Here is a 22285-nt window from a genome sequence, read left to right as displayed (position 1 = left end):
CCTTGTGGCCACCCCTCTCCTTCACACCGCACAGCAGTCACACCCTGAGTTCTTCTCTCCTTTTTATTTCCATTTTCCTTTCCATTTTTGTTTTTCTTTTCCATTTTTCTTTTCCTTTCCCCTTTTCCCATTCCCAGCAGTTGTCCCCTGCAGCCGCTGGCCCAGCTAGCAGCCCCCAGCCCACCAGCGGTCCATCCCCAAGCAGCCCCAGGGCCCTGCTGGCCGTGGGAGGCCAAGCAGAGCCGGCGTGCGGCCGCGGCACTGTCACCGGCAGAGCCCCGGAGGGCTGTTCCCCAGCTGCCACGTGCTGCGGGAGCCCAGGGTGAAGCACCCACCGATGCTCCAGGCCGGCTGAGCATCACGCACAGCCAGCTGGCTGCACGGCCGCGACAACGTCCCCACGCCACGGCGAGCCTCTGCCGGGGTCGTCCCTCTACGGTTGCCTCACGCCGAGGCTGCTGCCATCAACCCCCAAACAACCCCATCGCCTTCTCCACACTGCTCCGCTCTCATGATGATTCCCATCAGTCTGGGCTCCAGTTTGGTTTCCACCATCCCATCAAGGAGGTGAGGAATCGCCTGAACGAGCCATAAACCAGGGGTTGGCCATGGGGGAGCGGCAGGATTGGGAACAACAGGCCAAGAAAAGAGAAACAGGCTGAGAGAGTTGGGCTTGTTCAGCCTGGAGAAGAGAAGGCTGCGGGGAGACCTTAGAGCCCCTTCCAGTCCCTGCAGGGGCTCCAGGAAAGCTGGAGAGGGGCTGGTGACAAGGGCAGGGAGTGACAGGCCAAGGGGGAATGGCCTGAAGCTGCAGGAGGGGAGATGGAGATGAGATGTGAGGCAGAAATTCTTCCCTGTGAGGGTGCTGAGGCCCTGGCCCAGGTTGCCCAGAGAAGCTGTGGCTGCCCCTGGCTCCCTGGCAGTGTTCAAGGCCAGGTTGGATGGGGCTTTGGGCAACCTGGGCTAGTGGAGGGTGTCCCTGCCCATGGCAGGGGTGGGACTGGATGGGCTGTGAGGTCCCTTCCAACCCAAATTGTGATTGTATGAAACAAAATCAAGGAGATTCCTGCCCATCCTCTTCCTCCACCCATTCCCCACCACTTTGGATCCGATGGGCTGATGGACAGAAATGAGAGGAACGGCTTTTCTCTCCTCCTGGGGACTGCATGCAGTTTCCCCCTCCCCACTTTGCCTGCTCCACCATCCAGGGCTCTGCCCTGGGGCGAGAGTTTCTCACAGGCTTTACCCTCCGAGCCCCCACTCCCCAGGGAATGCTGTCAGCAGCGGCTGGAGATGACAGCAGCTCCAGATAGAGTCAGCAGGACATCTGCTATTTCATTCTGCTTTTATCTGCTATTTCAATTTGCTTTTTTCTGCTATTTCATTCTGCTTTTGCAGAGGCTGGATGAGCTGGGCTGTTTGGGAGGCAGGGGGAGGGATGGAGGGGGCTGCGTTGGCCCATGCCATGCAGACAAACCAAACTGAGCAGCGCTGAGCGTGAGGATACCCTCACCCTGCGGGGATATAAACCCCTCATCAAAACAAACCCTCCCAAAGGAGTTTACACCACGAGACTCCAAGGCAGCAAATGAGCTCAAGCCCTCAGGAGAGAAGGAGCCGGGCTGGGACCACTGCAGAGCTCTGCCATCTCCTCCGGCCCCAGCAGCATGGAGGGAAGGGCTCCACCATCTGCCTTCCCCAGGCTGGGCAGGTCCAGAGCATCGCCCTCCTGCATGCGGCACAGGACCCAAGGAGCAGAGATGCTGCATGCAGCTCGCTGGGGCACAGGAGGGTCCCTTGTCCTCAGAGCCGCAGGGTGGTGGGGTCCAGCCAGCCACGGGGTGCTCAGATAAAGCGTCTTGGTGCCCAGAGCTCATGTCTCAGCCGGCTGAGGACTGATGCATTCGTCACTGCCCGGTCCCCGGTGCTGCACATTGCCAGTCCGTCACCTCCGAGGGTGCAAAGTCCTCTTGGCTGCCTGGCCGGCGTGGTGAAGCTGGTTGGGCTTTGCCAGCTGCTGTTTGCCTGGTCTCGGTCCAGCCCACTTCAGCCCATTGTGCAGATTCCCCTTTGCCAGCCCCACTTTTGGGGGATCTTTGCCAGAGAAGCAGCAATGGGGGTTATCCACGCGCCTGTGGTCGCAGCTGTCCTGGCCCGTTGCTCAACGCAGAACAGTCCCCAAGGGAGGACGGTGAATCAGCCATGCAGTAAAAGCCAGGTTTGGGCAGCAATTAATATTTTATAAAAGCAAGGAGTCTCGCTGCTGCTGCTGCAACTTGAGGAGCGCGGGCCAGGGAGCAGAGCAGGAGCAGGAGGAGGAGGAGGAGGAGTGGAGGCTGGGGGAAAGCGGAGCAGAGGAGCTGACTCACCAGCCCGAGGGAGGGCTGCCGTCAGCACCGCTGAGCCAAGAGCCACGGGCTCCCATGCCACTGGGCAAGGCAAGAGCCCTGATCCTGCACTGATGAGCTACAGCACTGGTTACGCCAAGGCTGGGGGGGTCTCGCACAGGATCGGGCTCCCAGGATGGTCAAAATGGGGGAGACAGAAGGGCTGGGCAAGGCAGGGAATCAGGGGGGACAAGGCAGGAGGAGCAGAGGGACCCGGGGCACCAGGACTGCATGGGGGCATCTTTGTAGCACGACGCAGGGAGGGATGGGATGGCTGCTGGTGTCCTCCCAGCACGAGGCGGATGGGAAGGGATTCAAAACCGGGACGGGAGCAGAGAGGAGGCAGGACAGGGGGAGGTTTGGGACCACCATGTGCAGCGCTGGGGGCTGCAGCCTGAAAGCTGAAAGAGGAAGAAAGCAACGGCTGAGCATGATGGGGCTGGGTGGTGGGTCCCATCTGGGCCCCCATCACCGCTTTCACCCTGTGCTGGCCCATCGGGATGGAGCTGACCTGCCTGCCGGCATCATTAAGGTCCCTGCACATCCCAGGCACGTCCTTGCCCTGGGACCTGTGGTGACACCGGTTTGCGCTATGGCACAGGGCTGCTCCCAGCAGAGCAGAGACTCGTGTCCTTCCCCGGCAGCACCCCGGTGGCGCTCACCCACAGCCACCAGCACTGGGAGGGACCCAGCACCCCATGGTGGGACACAACCATCTCCAACCAGCCTGTGGGACCTCCTCTGCCCCGGGGCAGCCATTCCCAGGGCAGTTTGGCAGCGAGGTCAAGGTGAAAAGCATCCCCACCTCCATCCATCCCCTCTCCCTCCTCCATCCACCTCCCGCTCCTCCTCCTCATTCGGGCTGACCCCGCATCTTCATTTGCCTTAAGGCAGAGGCTCTGCCACGCTCGTCAGTCCCTTCCAGAGCTCTTCGGCGCTCGCAGCCCCTGGGAACTCCCCAAAGGAGCCGGGGTGGCCGCAGCATCCTGGCATGAACTGGGATGGGGCCCCTCGCTCCCGGGGTTGGGGGACACACGGATCGTTTTAAATGGGACTAATTGGTGCATGCAGCGAGGCAGTCAGCCTGGGAACCTAATTAGCGGGCTGCCCGGCTCTAAAAAGATTAGCCAGGATGCTTTGTTCGGCACAGGGGTTTGTCAGCGATGCCAACAGGGAGGGGACCCTCGCCCGGCCAGGCTCCGGCACCTTCCATGGGAATCCCACGGGATCGGGCCTGGGGGTGGCTCCTCATGGAGCTGGGACATCCCGGAGGCCACTGCCAGGCGGGGGCGAGGGTTTGGGGTGGCAGCTGGCTGGTGTTTGCGGGGGAGGGGGGTTGGCCGGTTTGGGGTAGCGGCTGGCCGGTGCCACTGAGGTGCGGCTGAAGCAGCGGGGGGGTTGCTGGTGCCGCAGCCCCCCGTGGGTGAAGGCCCAGCCTGGCGTGCATGGCCCCGCAGCCGTCACTGTCCCCTGGGGACACGCTGTCACCCCTCTGGCCCCAGCCCTCGCTGGCTGGCGGCTGCCCCAGCTGCCCTCCCCAGTCCTGCCCACCGGCAGTGGGGTGCATGCGCCTCCCACCCCCCGTAACCTACACCTTGATGCCCCCCCATACCTGGCTGCCCTACAATACCTGGGTGTCCCCCCCCACACCCCTGCATGCCTGCCCCACACCTGGATCACTCCCACGAATGGATGCCTCCCCCACACTTGTGTGCTCCCCACACTTGTGTGCCCCCCATACCTGGATCCCCCCCACTCCTGGGTGCCCCCACCCGCCGGTCGGGCCCCGCCACGATCCCCCAGCCTCGCTGTCCCATCATGCTCTGCTCCGGCGCGCCCCGTAGGGCCGCGGCCGTCCCGCGCAAGGCACGCCGGGACATGTAGTCTGGCAACCGCACCGCCCTTCCCTCCGCCGGCCCCGCCCCTCAGCCCCGCCCCTCGAGAGCCCGGAGAGGCGCGCCGGGGCGGGGCCGGCTTTGACGGACGCGTCGCTGAGCCTATGGGGGTGGCGGTACCCGGGTGGGGGACGGGTCCTGCCGCCGCCTCTCCCTCGGCCCGAGCGGGCGCTGCGCGGCGGCGCCAGGCGGAGGTTGTGGCCGTGGTGGCGGCTGCGCGCCCCGGGCCTGAGGTGGGTGAGTCCGGCCCGGCTCAGCGCGGTGCGGGTGCCCGGCCCGGCGGGGCGGGTTCAGGGCGCGGGGCCTGGCGGGGCGGCGGCGCATTGTGCGGGCGGGCGCGGGGGCTTTGTGAGCGGCGGGGGGCGCTGAGGAGCCGGCGGGGCCGGGCTGTTTTCTTCCTCCTCCTCCTCCTCCTCCTCCCGCCGCAGGTCTCCAGCGCGTCCCTCGGCGGAAGATGCGAGGCGAGGCGGAGCGCCGGCAGTGAGCTGCGGCGGGGGGAGAGGCCCGGCGGTGTCCCGGGAGCGGGGCCGGAGCCCCCCCTCAGGCCGGCGGGCGGCGGAGGATGCGGATCGGGCCTCCCCGCCGATGAGAGGGAGGATGGGAACCCAGGGCAGCCCGGTGAAGAGCTACGATTACCTCCTCAAGTTCCTGCTGGTGGGGGACAGCGACGTGGGGAAGGGGGAGATCCTGGAGAGCCTGCAGGACGGCGCCTCCGAGTCCCCCTACGCCTACAGCAACGGTAAGGGGGACTCCGGCGCAGGGGGACCCCGGGCCCGCAGCTCCCGCGGCTCCGTGAGGGGCAGCAGCGGGGACCTGTGCGAGGGGTCGCTGCCCCTGGGCGGGGGGCGGGGGGGGGAGAGAGGGGTTGTTTTGCCTTTTTTTTTTTTTCTTTGTTATTTTTATTAACGGGAAACATAACGCGGTTTGGCAGGGGTAGCGTGGCTGGCAGCGGGAAGGCCACGGCTGCTGCTTAAAATCGTAAGGCTGCGCAGGAGAATTTGGCCGGAGAAGCGGCCGAAGGGTCGGTGTCTGATGTAATCCCAGGGTGTGCGGATCCCGCGGCGCAGCTGGATGTTCCCGAGCGGAGCTCTGCCTCCGCACCCCGCTCAGAGAGCCCAGCTGGTTCCCCGTGGCTGCCGCAGGGGTTAACACCAGGACCGAGCTGTACCCAGAGGAAGCAGGGTCTGTAACAAAAGAACAGGAGCCGTATTGCCAGGCCAGAGCTGCTCTCACTTGGGAGCTGGCTACCGAGAGCACAGCTCGGTTGGTCCGCCTCCTGCAAACATCAAGATTTCTAATGGAGCCCATGACAGACCATTAACCACCGTGTCACAAGACCGTAATTAAGAGCCAAGGAGCGGTGCTGTGCTATTTCCTGCGTCCCCTCGCCGCAGTTAAAGCATAACATGGCCTGGCAGGGTGCAGGTCCTGGGGTGGTTTTCAATCTGTCATCCTTCCCCCCAGCCTCCGTGCAAAATAACGTGCCCAAGGGCTCGAGGGAAGCGATCCAGTCCAGACCCTGCATCATTGCCACAGCCAACCCCAGGGCTGGAGCAGGTGGTGTGCTTAGTTTTGCCTGTGAGCAGGAATCCGAGGGGACTGGGTGCTTGTTGATGCTCTGTGTTGAAGGTGGCTGAATTTAGAGCATAAAGGAGTGGCGTGGCTCAGCTCCTGACTGCGTGCTCGGTCCTCAAAGCTACTACCAGCTTCGTAGGAGCTGATGCAAGCGCGCACCTGCTCCGTAGAGATTTACGGGGAGGCGGTGACTCAGAAGTCAGGATGCTTGTGAAATGAGAGCAGCAAATTCTGGAACTAGAAGGTTGTGGTATCATTCATCTCCTTGGGTATCTGGCTGAGCTGGTGTGATTTTGAGGAGATGCTTGGTGCTTTTAAGCTTCCCTGAAGAGAGTTTGTGTCTCTGAAGAACCTGCCTCACCTGGGAGCTGTAGAGCTGCTCCCTGGGGTTAGCATTTACTAAGCAGAAAGGGATGAAGAGTGTAATGGGGTGGTTGTTTTAAGTGAAGCATTAAAGCTGGAGTTGTCTTCTGACAGAAATGGTTCTGACCGCTGTTTTGAAGGAGGCGATGCAGGAGTAATAAGTACGGTTGCAAAGTGAGTGTGCAGTGGGTTCTTTGGGGTTTACATATGTATCAAAGAACAGTGACTTTGGCTATCGCTATAAAAGCTTTGTCCCTGTACCCGCTATTTTGTAACAACAAAATACCACCATCTTTTTTCTAGGAAAAGAAATCTCCGTGAGCTAGTATTTTCAGAACCTTCCCTCGTGTTCTGTGGGCAGGCGAACCCATTCCTAATTAGAGAATTAGGTCACATACTGTTTTTTCACAGTAATATATGCTCTGATAGTCTCTGGTTCCGTTGCTTCTGCAAGCTACACGCCTTTTGGATAATCAAATGGAGTAGCTTTGAAATCCGGGTGAATTTGATACTGCCGATATTCCTGACAGCCTTGGCAATCAAACTCCCTCTGTCCCTGGTGCAGCTGGGGTGTGGGTGCTGACAGGGCATGCTTCTCCGCCAGCGTGCTTTCACTCTGCCCCAACAGAGACCATCCCGTGATGTGAAGGCACTTAGATTTTGTGAACAGCTAGTGCCTGGCCTCCTTTTTGACACGTGCCTGATGCTGTCCCAAAACTGCAGCAGTGGAATGTTATGTAGAGGCTCTTTTTGTAAATCTTTTACCTGTAAGCGTGTCGTCATCCTCCTCATCCCTTCCCAGACCCCACATCTCAATTTGAAAGAAGTGTTGTGTCATCTACTACTTGTTTGATCTGTCCAGAAAACAGAACTTGCCTTTATCGATGTGAAATAGAGTATGTTTTGGGTTGATATTGTGATTGGGACATCTCGTGCCAAGCTCAGATCCCCAGCCTCTGGTGGGTAAAGCCATGGTGCCCATGTTCTCTGTCCCATGAGGTCTCCTGCTTTTACTGTGTTGGCCAGTTACTGCTGTTTTGACACAGTTTTTCTGAAATGCAGTGTGAAATGGATTGTCCTTTCAGCTCTGGGAAGGCAGACCTTTAGAAGTGAAGCTCTGTATTTTTGCTGCTGTTCTTCTGCCATACACCTGGCCTCTAGAAAAGGGTTTGAGGGATTCCTCTCTTCTCTGTGAGCATCTGGGTGTTGGAATAGCGGGCAACCAAGAGATGAGAAAGCCCTTTTCCCATCAGCATCTCTTGCAAGCTGTAAGCAGCAGGCAGCCTCTGCTTGCATCCAGTATCTGAAAGCCTTGGGTGCAGTATGAGCTGTGTCTTTCTTAAAGCATCATAGTCGCTTCTGTCCGTCCTTGTTCAGGATCCCTGAGCCGGAGCATCGCTTCTCAACTTAATTGTATAGCTTGGCACCTCATGCTAAATCAGGCACATCTTAAATTAGACACTGCAGTTCCTATTGTGTATAGCAAGCCCTGAGCAATGTCCTTTATTTAAATCGCTGTTAGAAATGAATCTGGTCCACCTAAGCAGAGGTGGTTGTTACTCCCTGGATGTAGTAAGAGGCGTGAGTGATGCCCCTGACCATTGCTGCACCCAGGCTGCGAGGGCACTGGGTACAGAACTTGTGGTGACTTAAAAACAGCATTTTGAGGAGGGATTTGAGGTCCGCTTGTCACCTATGTGTTTCTTAATAGGCTCACACTGAAGTTACTGACTGTATCTGTCTCCAGGAGCATCAGGCCAAGCACCCCTGCGCAGAGCAGGACCTGCCCCCAGGAGTGTTGTTTGTGTCCTGTGGCTGGATATTGTCACCTCCCAGCCCCAGGAGGGTTTGTAACTGAGGCGGACTTTTATTTTCTTGGCCAGCCGCAAAAGGCTCTGAATTAAGCCTTCTTACTAGTGTTTTTGCAAAAATGTGGGCTTTTGGGAGAAATGAATGTTCTTCTGGGCTTCTAGTGTTGTCCTCCTTCCCAGCTTTTACCTCCCCCCCTCCCCAAATCTGCAGTGGTGGAGGCAGGGTGCCCTTCTTGAAGCCTCACTGCTGCTATTGACAGGGAGAGGACCTCACACGGGAACCGAAAATCCTGCCTTTTCCCCAAATGCCCTCTCCTCTTGGCACTCGCTCCTTCTCCCAAGGTACGTGGGAGGGCAGCTCTGGCTCCTGTGCTGTGAGCCACTGTGTTACAGCTGACTCAGAGCAAAACTGTGCCTTGCTCAAGGATACAAGTCACCTACACAGATAACTTGTCACTTCAACACTTAAATTGCCCCCTTGGGATCTGTCCTTACCCTTCCCCAAGTACTGAAGCAGGACAGAAATGTCTCTGGTCACAGGGTGCTTTTGGACAACGAGATGTGGCGGAGCTGTGTGGGAAAGTAGGGGCGGTGTGTGTGTCCTGCACAAGGAAGACAAGGCTGTTCCTCACCCGAAGGACCTGTGGCTTTGTCACTACTGTGTCATACATCCACTCTGGAATATCTAGTTATTCATGTGCATGTGCTGAAATGATCTTGCCCAGCTGGTTTGTTGGCTTGCTCCAGAAGCCTGCCCTGCTCGGGCTGCATCAACACCCGGTGAGTTGGGAGGAGGACCCCTTGCCCGTGAGCGCTCGGCGGGCATGGGTGCCATTGCTGCCGTACGAGACGGTGCCCTGCGTGCACCAGAAATAGGGCTGGGGCTGGTCTCACCACGCAGACGTTAACGTGATGTGCTGCATCCTCACGTGATGGAGGGCTTTTTCTGGGGCAGCCTTCCCCCTCACCTGCTGCCGTTCCCATAGGAAAGGAGAAACGTGTGTTAGGGAAGGAGTAGAACGTGTTTCTGAGCAGATGGCTTTGATTGGAAGGGGGACAGATTTTTATGTTTTTCCCTGTCCTCAGCTTGTGTTAAGAAAGTGATGAGAAGGAAGCCTTATGTCCGCACTCTGATCTCCTCTCAAAGAGCACGTGAAAGCCGCGCTGAAGGTGTTGCCCTGCCGCAGGGACGGTGCTGTGACCAGCCCTAATGCAGTGAGCCCCTGCGCCTTGTTTCAACCCCATCCCTTAGCTGGGTCTTAGTGCCTTTATCTGAGCACCGTCCTTAGGTGCTCTGTTACCCCACTGCTATCCAAAGACCCAAGGAGATGCCAAGAGGCAACTGAAGTGCTTGGTTGCAATAGCAACCGACAGGTTCTATGGTTTGGATAAAAACTGTTTGGATCTTTCCCAAGAGCTCTTCCTCTGTAGCAGAAGTGCAAGGAATTCAGGTTTTGAGCAGGGGTGGGGAGGCCACCACGGCTTGGTGTCTGTGCAAGGAGCAAGGTCCAGGGCAGCGCAGCATCGTGCCCTTTCCCTGGCCGGGAGGGCAGGGACAGGCGGCGTTAACAAGGGGCGGCAGAAGCCACTGCTCAGCCCCAGGAGGTGGTCGGACCCTCCCAGTTGGTGCTGTTTGCCGCGGGACCTCACCACTGCTGTTTAATTACCAGGTTATTTGAGTGACCCACATCTTTGGATGTCTTTTCCCTCTGGTTGTTGTTGTGCAGCTGTCTAAATTTGGAGGTCCCTAAGCTGTGCCTTTCAAGTCTTTCTCTGCAGCGACTTTTTTTTTTTTTTTGCATGTCTTACTGTACCTCCTTCTGAAACATGCACTGTGACCCCTCAGTGCACCAGTGTACATCCAGAAATGTCACCTGTAGAACTGCTCTGCTTTGCTTTGTAGCAGTCTTCAAGTTAGTTACTTGCCAACCAGGAGATCATCTGCACCACAACCAGCGTACGCAGGAGTGGAGGTAAAGGGGTGCGTTGTATCGTCTTCCTCGCTGCCACGGTGAGGGGATGCTTCTCGATGCTTCTGCTCCTTGCCTGTCGAGTTCCAAGACTGATCAGGGAGGTGATCTCTTGCTTCTCAGCCTCTGTGTTTGGTTGGAGGTTCTGCCTCGCTACTGCAGAGTTTGCCATCACTGGTTCGCTTTTCCCAAGCCCTAACGAAGCGTGCGGCCAAGCAGTTCTGCTTTAAACTTCTGCAGCTCCTGTAAGGACAGGACCTCTGTAAATACCAGACAGCATCTAGCCCCCCCTTCTTGAGCATACAAGAAGCAGTTGCTGGGTATACCTGTGTTCCGTAAAACCTCGAGGGAGCAGCACTGATGTGGTGGCACCTTCTGGGTGTAGACATGAGAGCTACAGATGCTGAGCACAGCCTTGAGATTGCAGCTGAATGCTTATGTTGCTGTGGTGTGTCAGGGCTCTCTTTGGCATCAGCGGGGCGGGAAACATTGATCCTGGTGCTGCTTTGCTGCTGCCTCCTCCTCCTCGCCTGGCCACGTGCCACCGGGTGCCTTCCTGCTGTCTGCCAGAGCAGCGTTGTCCCTGTCGATGGTAGACACAAGCCATCCGGCTGGGCTGGGTTGCTGTTTCAAATGCTACACACCAGTGGAAACTGCTGTTTATTTTCTGTCATGACTGTATTAATTGGAATAATGTTTTATTTTGAGGTTTCAGAGCTCTGATGCGAGGGGGATTGAGGCAAAATGTTCTAAGCGCAGCCTTGCCATCACATGCCCGTAGTGGCTGCAGAGTTGAGCTGCAGGGAATGCTCCAGCTGGATCGTGCCGGTCGTGCTGCTAGAAATCTCTTTCAGTGCCTTGCGGAGTGGAGAGCTGTTGTTGCAGCAATTCCCTGTGTCTGCCAGCACTTGCATCAGTGTCCTTCAGGGATGTTGGCTTCCCTGTCATCGAGGACGCAAAACTGATCTCATCAGAGCAGGCTTTGGCTGAGAAATGACTCCAGCATCTCTTATTTCTCCATCGTTTACTACTTATCCTTTGTGTGAAAAGTATTTCCAAACATAGAGTATTGAGCCTCCATCTCTGTTGGATGTGGGCCTAACTAGCTGTGGCTTAAACTTAAAATGAAACAAACCCAAAACAAAGCAAACAAACAATCAAAAAACCCTATCAAAACAAAAACCACCGCCCAAACTGAGTGTCTGGCGGGTTTTGATATCTTCAGCTCTCTCTCAAGTCAGGACTAAGGATGCACAGCACGGTAGGAGGGCTGTTTCAGGAGGGATGTGGTTTTTGTTGTGTTTTTTCTAAAGCTGGGGAGTTACTCTGCAAAGTTCTCAATTACACTGGGCAGTTCTCGCCACCTGTAATCCCTTATATAAAAGCTTTGCCTTTATGTGGCTGTTAACGTGTTTCTGAGCCTTAAGGGCACAAAGGTGATGTGAACTGAGCAGTATAAATCTGAAATGGGTGGAATATTCTCCTAATAACTGGGATTGAAAGTTTCTCTGTATTTTCTATTTTTTAAAAGCAGATAGGTTTCGCTCTATCCGGATCCTGTGACGGCATTGTCCACTTCTGTTGGCATTTGGGGTTTTGGTGTGTGGTTTTTTGGGTTTGTTGGGTTTTTTTTTTGTTCAGTTGTTTCGGTATATAAGCTGCATAGGAAAGCCCATGGAAAATGTCTCCTCCTCCTCCGCCCTGTCTCCTTCAGCTTTTGTTTCCAGCTGTTCCCTGGCATGTTTTCCTCCAGCAGCCTCCCTCTCTCGGAAGAGCGGAGCATCTTTCCCTTGCACTTGAAAATAACTACACTATGAGCTTAGGTTTGGGAGCTGAGGTTTTATAACCTTGCTTCTTAAAATCTCATTTTCTTTTCCTTTACCCCTCACCTTCCTCCAGCAGCCCAGGCTCGGCATGAGACGAGCAGCGATACAGAAGCATTATGTCATACCAATTTCTACTTGATTGCAGGCAGGGGAGGAGGAAGGAAGCTCCGATGTGAAAATCTTCAGCTCCGTTCTGCTGAGCGCTTGGCTGTGAGTTGGGACTCACCTGAAAGGGAAATTTTCCTGGGGCGTAGACGATCGTGGCTCAGGGCTAGGGCCCCCATCAGAGATCTGTTTCTGCAGAAGTTGTAGTAATAGTAAGATTGCAACATCGGCTCTCAGATTGTTTGTTCCTATAGAGCTTCTCTTTGCTGAGAGCGTTTTTTACATAGCCGTAACTTTTTAAATTTTCTTCCTCTTTTTCTACCTCCTCTTTGTCTCATTTCCATCACCCCACTGGGAAATGAGACAATGTTGTATCATTTTAAAACTTTGACTCTGCGATTAATGTCCTGTATGTGCTGTGCAGTGCTGCAGCTGTTCCAATATCAGGTGTTGAATTTGGACAAAGATCCTCATGCTATTCAAACAAAATACTTGCTGTTTAAACCCTGAGTGGTTACAGAGGAGACAGGCAGAAGGGGACACTGAAAGGCTGTATTTAACTGGCAGTTTAACAGAAGGTGCTGTGCATCTCTGGAATAATTTCCTCTTAAAGAAAATGCAGATTTAAAAAAAAAAAATACTCTTTTTAGAGATGCCATTTTAACTTATTTTTCAGCCTGGCTTCTGAGTTCCCTGGCCCTTTTGGGGTTTTTATTGTACCACTTTCCTGTCTTTGCAAATGATTGCTCTCTGTGCACACCCCCAGTGATGTACACAGAAATTACCTGTCTTCTGTTTGCTTTTGTACCGGTTTTAACAGCAACAGGCTGGCATCCGTTTTGCCCATGGCTCTGGAGGAGTGGACAGGAGACCTAACTACATGAAAACACCTACCTTCAAAAACAAACCAAAAAAAAATCCCCACCCCACTATTTTGTCTGACCTGTTTACTTCATCTTAAATCATCTCTTCTTGTCCCGAGACCTGTTCTTATGCTGAGAATCTGCTTAAATAACTCGATGGTAAAATCCCTACAGGAAACAGTGCGCAGGTCTGTGCTATGGCACCAGGAGATAAAACTCTGTGGGGTTGATCTTACCTAACCCGAGAGCCTTGTCTGTGCTGCTCACCCTGCTAGAAAATGTGTGTTTGCTGTGAAATGCCTCCTTAGGTTGAGAAACGCTTATGTTCTTGTAGGTGTCATCTATATTACAAGGTTAAAATTCAATTTCTAATTCTTTTTCTTCTATTTTATTTTTAAAAATGCTGGCTTTCTCCTGGTAGCAGCAAAAGTTGTGCTTCGGAGTTGCAGCCATGGTAGCGGGGGTGAGATCTTTGTCCTGCAACAGCTGTAGGTCAGGAGGAAGAGAGGGCCTGGGAGGCTCCAGTTTGGGCTGAGAGTGGAGGGTTTGAAAACATGATTTCGGGCTCTTAAGGGCTGCTGTGGAGCCGCTGCGACGCGGCACACTTTGTACAGGTGTGTAGAGGAGTGCTCGCCGATCATCTAAGGGCAAGGAGGGGCTGTTGGGTGTACGCAGCAATGTATTGTAGGTCAGATCCCTGGAGATCTGTTGTCATCGCTGGAAACAGCGCACTGAAATGTGAAACCAGTGCTAGTTGCTGTCCTGATGCTTCCAATGTGGAACGGTCCCTTTCTGGCACGGGGCTCGCGCTCGGTAAAGCGAGACCAAATTCAAGAGCCGGTGTAATTCATGGTACGTGGTCTCTCCGTAGCTGTTCCGGGAGTTCCAAGTACATGTGCTTGGCAGGCGTGCGTGTTTAACCTGCCTACGCCCAGCTGAAATGCTGTAGCCTTCTTTCCCGGCATTTGGGTGTACGGCGTCAGACTGGAGACGGCTCCGTCATTGCTGGCCGCCTCTGTTGCAGTGTTGCAATGTGACCCTTTAAATGGCAAAACCTGGAGATGCCAACCGGTGTTGAGCAGCGAGCGGGGTGTGGGTGGCAGGAGGGACTGCGGACGCACATCAGTCAGAAACTACCGCCGTGTGTGTCCGGATCCACGTGCAGGATCCTTGAGCCCGGCATCTCATGCACGGTGGCGTGCAGGTCAGCCTGGTGGTGATGCCGTGAAGGTCTGGTGCTGTAGAGCAGCATTTCCCATGTGTTAACATGCACAGTGTTGAGAGATGTAAATGCGGAAGGTGAACTTCTTCAATATCCTGATATTAAAGGTATTTTGGACAAATACTTGGATTTTTTTGAGTGTTGTGGGGGGTTTTTTTTGTCTCCAAGTATATCTTGGTGTGCGTATCGTAATCCAGCAACAATGAAGATTGTTATGGTGCCCTCTGATTTTCCTCATAGGCTGTCTTTGTTTCTGTGTGCAGCTGGATAGTTTTTATGGAGATCTGAACTGCAAAGCATGAAGAAACTCTTTTGTTTGTTGTCGCTTCTGTGCATAAAATCATTCTTGATTTTCTTCTAAAGCACAAATCCACTTAACATCCCCAATTCTGGACTGACTTTTGACTGTTTCTGTGGCTTCCCGGGTGTCCACTGAAATTGTTCGAGCTTTAGGAACAGATTTGCTTCTGGCTTCAAATGCCGTTTTCAGATGCAGTTGTCATCCTTAAATGAGCCCAGAACAGAGTTCCTCTGTGCGAGGACCACGTAGCTGCAACACGCTGCTGGGCTGTGGAGCGGGCAGCGGACAAGTGAAATCTTCTGCAAATCCGGGCTTCCTAGAGGACTCCAAATAAGTGTTTTGCTTTTGGCTGGTTGCAAAACCAAACGAGCAATTATTTGTCTGAGATCCCCACCTATGAGCCCTCAGCTGTAGATGAAGATGCCTGGGAACAAAGTGATGCGAGCAGCCTTTTTGTGAAAGGCTTCCAGTCTAAATCGAAATAGCTCTCAGCTGAAATGCAGCAGGTATGAGTGGAAGATGGAGTATGATTTTTGGGAGAAAATCTACAAATTTGGGTAATTCAAATAATTGAAAGGCGTTTGTTCTCTCTGTTTCTACACGTCTCTGTACGAGGTGCTTGGCAGCTTGTTGGATGTATCGCGCAGAGCTGCCAAGTGCGGCGGCAGCTCCCTTGAGTTGGCAGGAGCTCACGTGCCGAGCTTCGCTTCACTCGGGGACGTGGGCTCCTGGCCGTGCGCAGGAGGCTGAACTCCTCGGCTTAAACCAGCTCAAACTCATCTGCTGCACCGTCAGATAATTGGAAGCTCCTCGTTACCTCCCGTCGACTTGTGCAGCAAGAGTGGATTTTGTATTTGCCATGTGAGCAGGAGATGACGAAACCTTGAGCAGATGGCTTGCATCTACCCCAGCCAGCGCCGTGCGGGAGCAGCACTGGTCTCCTGCGTGCCCGGTAAGAACTGAGACCTCTTGTTCCTGTTCCCAGGGTGGCTGCTCTGCTACGAGGCAGGACAGGAGGACAGTGGTAAAAGCACGTGCTGTCTGACCCTCAGCTCCAGCTCTGCAGGCGGGAGCTGGGGGTGTTTTGCAGTGATGCTGTTCGGGAACTTTTGTCACCCTGCTTAAAACAAAGAAGCAATACTGCAGAGGTAAATGCTGACGCCAAAAGACACAGACCTGGGATGGATCCACCTTTGTTTTCAAGCATATGTTTTGTTGAACCCCTGTTGTTGATGGAGATAATTTGTTGTTCACCTATCTAAAGAGTAGGTAGTGACTCAAACTGATGAGCTCATGCGTTGTTTGGAAGGGATTTTTTCTGTGGCTTACAGCTCTGAGCTGACTAGCTAAATTGCTGCTCTTAATGTGCTGTTGTACACACTTTTTAAGGTCGGGTGACTTCATCAGTTGTTATTTGAATAGCTTCAATTCACTTTTTTCATCAGCTAGTGTTTATGTGCTCATACCACATTTTTTTTTTTTTAAACGACTTGTTATCACTTACAGATGATGAAGAAAATAACCACTCCTCTAAGTTAATAGTAGGAGCTGCAGTGAAAGGTAATGTACTGGTAGTGTCTTCTACGTACAGATGCTACTGCCTGTTTTTTAAATTACTTCAGAGGATCTCAGCCCCCGTGTCGTTGGTGCAGGCATTACTAGGGTGCTGGCCGCAGCAGCTGCCTTCTGCCTAGGAGCAGATTTGGGTGCTGGACTAACACGTTCAGTTGTTGCACGCTGCAGTGCAAAACCTGTTTGCTTTGAACATACGTTCAACAGCTGGCAACTCCTGGCTGGTTGTAACTTCTGTAACCACCTGCCTCGTTTGACTAGAAATGAAACGACAAGTCTTTCTGTATCGACTTTTGCCCAGAAACGAGCAATTCTGATATGAGTCTTCAGCCCAGGCTGCCCTTTTACTCACAGGCTGGTGAAGGCATGAAAAAAAACCCACCAAACCCCTAAAATAAGGCATTTTGATCTACACTCATAGCATGTCCTGGCTTCATATTCTGCTTCTTGGAGCAACTTGGCTGCTGGTAGTAGCTGTAGGTTGACATTTAGTGACTATCTTGCCATAAACTGTTCTTAAAGGAAGAGGTGCCGGATGTGGGAACACTGCTTGTGGATCCCACCCTGTGGGTGGGGGGTTATTTCACCCTGAAACGACCTGACGGGGAGGCTCTTGGCTCAGGCGGTGGTATGAGCTGCTGTGCCAGCGTCCTTGCTGTCCAAACTCCCGCTGTCAACCAAACCGTACTCGCTCGGGGGCTGTGGGGGGCGGGGGGTGGTCTCTGGGGTTTTGCCTTGGTTTTGGGCTGGGGTTTTTGCATGCCGAGGCCTGGAAGTGAGAATGATGCTCTTACTCTGGAGCTGGTCTGCTGTTGTGTCCCAACGCAGAGCTGGAGCTACTGCACCCCCCTTTTGGCTTCAGTTTGGTGACGTCCCAGCACCTCTCTTCCCTTGTTCGTTCTCTTCGGCTTGTTGGTGAGGACGGGACTGGCTGGATGTTGCTGCTTCTGCCCTTTCTCCGCACTCGGCAGGGGTGAGGCCATCTCCGCTCATTTGGTTTTGGGGAAACCGCGGCACGCCAGCCCCTTGGGCTCCCGGCTGTCGGGTGTGGGGCAATGCTGCTGCCCCATGGGAAACAATTAGTGCTTTTCATCATTAACGTGCCCCTATGAAATCATTGGCCAGGGTCGATTTGCCAGCCATTGCCGGCCATTCTTCCCATGTGTGTGGCACGCCGCAGTCGCTCTGGCTTTCCGAAGGAGCCGGGCAGCCTCGTGCGGTGCCTGGACACACGGGACGGGGCTTTCCATTTTAAAACTGGGCTGCAAGAGCCACGGCTGAGAGAGGTCTAGTTAGTGTTTGTGACACCCAGGGACTTGGTAAAATGCACAGCCGTCTTTGGACACTGCTCAGGTATTGCTGGCCTTTGGGATAAATTAATTTCTGCACTAATGGCTTTAGGCTGAACTTACCGGAGCACGGAAAGGCTCCAGGTCTGTTGTACAGGCAGAGACACGGTCACTGCGCTGGTTTTTGCACAGATTAATTGGTTGGATTTTCCTCTTTTAATCTATCTGGAAGGTTTGCAGAAGCCCTTAGGAGGGAGAGGGAGGGACACACCTTTCAGCAGCTCACATCTTGCACACATAAGTAAGACAGCTGCTAGCTTATGTGATTAAAAAACCTGCCTGCACATCCCCAAAGGCGCACCGAAGGAGGGCTGGGGAGCCCGAGCGATACCAGCCAGGCTCTGCCAGCCCTGCAAGAGGGTCTCGGAGAAGGGGACACCCTGGCCGGACCCCTCGGGGGCTGTCCCGGGGAGCCTGGTCGGGCTGCCTGTGAGTGATTGTCTGGCCAGTAAGGGACTGCTGAGGAGGGGCCAGGGCTCTATTGTGTACTTCGCATCTTCCCAGAAATTCACAGTTGGTTATGGTGGTGTTGCTGGCACCCACAGCATTGTCTGAACTGGTGATAAAGGTTTTAAACTAAATTTACCTGTCTCTGCTTAGCTGCAGCTCTTGGAGTCCTTGCTGTTACGAATGAGTCTCCAATAAAGCTTCTTAACCTTCTCCTTAACCCTTTTTCAAAGGGGAAGGAAAAAATTATTTACATCCCTTGACCCACTCTAAAGCATTTCTCAGTGTTTATCTACTTTTAAATGAATGTTTTCACTGCTGCAAGACCAGCTGCGTGCTGGATGATTACGGCTTCTGATCCTTGTGTATTAAATACGGATTTCCATGACACTTGGTTACAAATGCATTGCAATTTGTCTGTGAAGTCCACTGTACTGACTGGGAGGTATTCTCAGTGCTGCTCCAGGAGAAACAGGGTTTGCTCGATACTCTTGATAGTGTTTGCCTGTTTTATAATCAAGGCATGCCTTTAAATTTTTCAGTTATTGATATGCCAGCTGCTCACAGAGACCTACATCACTTTCTCACAAGGATCCTCTTAAATGCTGTGCAGCGTGGCCAGCCCTTCATAGCTGGTTACTCAAGTTCACTGTGCAATCTCAGCAAATTTAATATTTGATGTGTATTCTCTATTCATTTTTTTTTATTCCAGCCCCATGCTCTCCCCTCCTCCCAGCAGTCGCTGGTCAGTGTGGCATTAGTCCTGCAAATTTTTAAGACGACCTTTTAAGAAGTTCTAGACCTTATTCTGGACTCAGCAGAGCTGATGACCTGTAGAACAGAAGCGTTTGGGGGAAAATCCAGCATTTTCAGTTAGACACTTGGTGGTGTGGTGGCTTTGGCTGAACTAATGACAGACACAAATGAAAGTCCATCACCAGGCTTACTGGGTGAGGCACTGCGGTGACACGATGAGTGTTTCTGGTGGCTTGTTGAGCCAGTATTAAAATTTCTCTCTAAAGCAGAGTGTTATTTAGAAGTGCCAACAGACCAGCCACATCTCGCTCATCAGTCCTCCACTGAGGACTCACGTGCCGTCGTTATTAGGAGAGTTGCAGAATGGAGCCACTCTGGCTTAATTATGTCTATAGATGAACTAACAGTCTGCCAAAAAGCAGCATTAGTCAGATAGGGAACAAAAGTCTACTCAATTTGTCTTATTTTCTTATTTATATAATGCATTGAGTGAAGGATTGGCCTTGGCTCATCATCACTGTACACCTCAAGTTTTGCCTATTGACCTTATATATCACTTTGCAAATGGGTTGGTTGACTTCTGTTGAATTATAAACAAACTGAACCCAATTTAATTTAAGAAAAAAAAAAGCTGAGCTGGCATTGTACAGCACATATCTGTAAGCTAGGGGAGCTGATTATATTTTTAATGAAGCTCAAATAACGTGTATTGGGTTTTGTTGTGGGTGGACTAACAGAAAGCGAGGTGGTGGATTCCCAGCTCCTGCAAGCAGAAAACAAGCCATTTAAGAAATGAGGTGGCAAAAGCATTTTTGGCCAATCTGATTCATGCAAACTGTAAATGACTTTGAGTGATAAGTAGAGTCTCTCTCGGCAGGGAAGCAAGCTTGTCTGAAAATTACATCAGTCTCACTTGAGCGCATTGATTTAATTTTTTTATTTCCCCTTTGGGAAGAGATTTTTCTGAGCATCACCTGGAATGTCTTCTGCCCCAGATTTGTGAATCAAGTACGCTCTTCTCAAAGCCACTGGAGATGTTGCTGCAGCCCAGCTTGTGCGGAAGGTTGCAGGAAAACCTGCTGATGGCTTTTCTTAATGTGGGGCAGGTCCCTTCGTCCCTCTGTCACGGAGCTCCTCCTAGTTGTACCTCCTTGATATTTGTGTACGTGCAGTGAAGCTGTTAGTTGAGGGTTGGATCGTTAGAGCATCTCTGGAGGAGGACAGTTGATTTGGGCCAACAACCTAAAATGCAGCATTGGCTCTAGGATCACACTGACAGCTGGAATCGCTCTCACCCCAGCACTAAGCAGGGACGGCCTTGGGAAGCTGAAGGGGGACAAAGGCATGTGCTGCTCTTACTGCTATGAGTTTTTCCTCAAATCTACATTTTTAAGGGGAGACGACCCTTCTGGTCTCCCACCCAGGCAGGCGTTAGGGCAGAGTCATCCTGAGAGTCTACGATTGCAAAATTCTCTCCTTTTTGCTAAAAGAAAAACCTACACAAAGCCAAGAAGCTGTTGTGCTTGCAGCAGTAAATATTTATAGAGCCTTGTTCACTTGAGCTATTTAAAGCAATTTTCCTGAGATATTAATCTGTTTAAAGGAAGAGCCTGAGAGTAGCAGAAAGTACATAACTCCCTTGTCCTTCTACCTTTTCCAGTGCGACTTCCAGGTCCGTGTATCTGCTTGCTTGCTGCCTCCGTTGTGTTTTCGGTGTGCTGCTGCTCGAGCAGATGCAGTTCAGGGGCTTGGCAGAGCAGAGAGAATTCCAAGAGGAAGGGGGACTGACAGCCTGATACAAAGTAGTGTTAAGTGCTGGAAGAAAATTGTTATTTCTCTTGGAGGGGTTTTATTTTTCCTGTTCACATCAGATATAATCTTTTGGGTGAAAGCTAAGGTTGGGTGTGGGGTTTTTCAGGTCATATTGGTGCAAACCATGCTGCGCTCTGTGTGAGTAATTTGCAAGAGGCCAGAGTTCCCTATAACACATCCTGCCTATTCCCATGGGAAAATGGCTTGCTTGCTTAGGTTTTCCTTACACCAATTGGCAAAAGAAATAGAGGTTTGGAATTCCCCGGAGTCTTGCCCGGGAGTGTGAAGCCCGGCTCTGCGGAAGGGAGACGGGTGTCTGACATCAGGCTTGGTGACAGCGGATCGCTTTGCAGAGCGCCCTGTGCCAGGTCAGCTCGCTGCTTGAGAAGTGGGATTGAGATGGCGTCAGCGTAAGTAGGAGTCTAAAGCAGGACTGGAAAAATAGCAGAGGAGTCGGCCTGAATGCTAAATTAGAGAGAACAGCCCAGACTTGTTTTCCAAGCCTTGTGCATTTTGTTGCATCATGCCAGATATTGGTCAAGAAGGAGATCGGTTGATGTAAAATAAGCTTTAAACAAGACTGTTTTCTTTTCCCCCGGTGCTGCGTGCCCCGAGGGCCAGGCAGGGTTACGGAGGCAGCTGCTGGCGGCAAGTCGGCGGGTGTGCTGCTGCTGCGTGTGCCGCAGGAGCATCGCGTGGGGTTTGTAGCAACACATCCCTTCCGGGGGATCAAAGCACGTTCTGGCGGAGAATAAATGTCAGTCTCGAGATGAGCTGTGCTTGGCTGCGAGCAGAGGTGATGCTCAGGTGGGGGAAACCCTGTCAACTACAGAAATTAAATTTTAAAAACTTCCCTTAACTTATTAGCGCCTGAGCTGCCTGAAACGAAAAGGCGGAGGAGCAGCACGGCTACAGCACGCTCTGCACCCGCTGTCATGCTGCCAGTGGCCTCTGTGCACTGGTGGCATCTAGTGGCTGCTGTGGCCCTCTGTCCCCAGGTCCCTGGGACAAAGGGCAAGCTAAGGCTGAGCTTGAGCTGTAAGCTAGGCCTAGGAAAGGAAGCTGGGCTGCTCAGCTGCCCTGTCAGCTGGAAACGGGGGGAGTATGTGTTGGGCTACGGCTCCAGAAACTGCTGTGTGGTGCTGGCATTACAGTAGCAGGGTACCGGCTGCGAGGTGGCCAGTGCCAGTGTTAGCCGCTGTGGCCAGTCCCACAGTTCTAAGGGCATCTGTGACTGGGTTTTCTAGCACCAGTGAGCCACAGCCATCCTGGGCAGCTACAGCAGAGCTCTGTTCTGCTCCGACTGCTAACCAGCTAAAAAAAAACCAAAGCTAATTAATTAAAAAAAAAAAAAATGTGGCATGCCAGCTTTAAAGGGAGTCCCTTTGAGCTGTCCTGATGCACTGAGTGTTTATGGAAGAGGGAAGGTGAAATTTTCTCCCGAATGTTGCAGTTGTGCGGGTTTTGTCCTTATCAGTGATCTTGTAGGTAGTTTGCTCAAAAACCTTTTGTAAATTTGGTTCCTAGTCCCAGTTTGGGCATATGCAAGTTAAAAAGTGCATCGCTTTCCTCCAGCCCGTGTTACCAGATACTACTTAAATGCTGACTGTAGCCTAGAATTAAAAGTCAAAACAGCTTTGCTTTTAACTCGAGCGTACGTGCGTTCCTCACGCTGGTTTCGTGGCAGTACCACAGGGGTGCAATCCTCACCCTTCACCTCCGGCAAGGAGAGAAGTTCTGCCCAAAGACACAGACTCAGGCCAGGCAGCGAAACCAGCTGATGGGAGCTGTCTGGAGACATGAAGAAAGAGATTTGGTACTTTCCTTTCTCAGTGCTTTTGCATTCGGCATTTGACGTCAGATGTGGTGGGCAGCAGGTGCCTGGAGAGTCTGCCAGAGCCGCTCTGCCGTGGTGAGCTCTATTAATTTCCCGCACAGGCGATGGGCTGCCATCCCTGCCTGTCCCCTGGGAAGGAATATCTGCAGGGGCGAGTACAACCACCCACCTCGTGCTTCCCTCCCTCCACTTTG

At 52.9% G+C, this 22285-nt stretch overlaps 1 protein-coding gene across 1 annotated transcript in view; it reads left to right on the top strand.

The window, feature by feature from the left end:
- Nucleotides 1–4386: 4386 nt before the first annotated feature.
- Nucleotides 4387–22285, top strand: part of RAB40C (RAB40C, member RAS oncogene family) — a 37217-nt gene continuing 19318 nt past the window's right edge. The window contains exons 1-2 of the mRNA XM_054842751.1: nt 4387–4515; nt 4711–5021. Coding sequence (XP_054698726.1) covers nt 4868–5021 — 154 coding nt within the window. The 5' untranslated portion in view covers nt 4387–4515; nt 4711–4867. The remainder of the gene's footprint in view (nt 4516–4710; nt 5022–22285) is intronic.

Source organism: Grus americana, chromosome 15, assembly GCF_028858705.1.
Source record: "Grus americana isolate bGruAme1 chromosome 15, bGruAme1.mat, whole genome shotgun sequence".
Classification (NCBI taxonomy): Eukaryota; Metazoa; Chordata; class Aves; order Gruiformes; family Gruidae; genus Grus; species Grus americana.
Note: the sequence above shows the minus strand (reverse complement) of the source record. Positions and strands in the feature narration are given on the sequence as shown.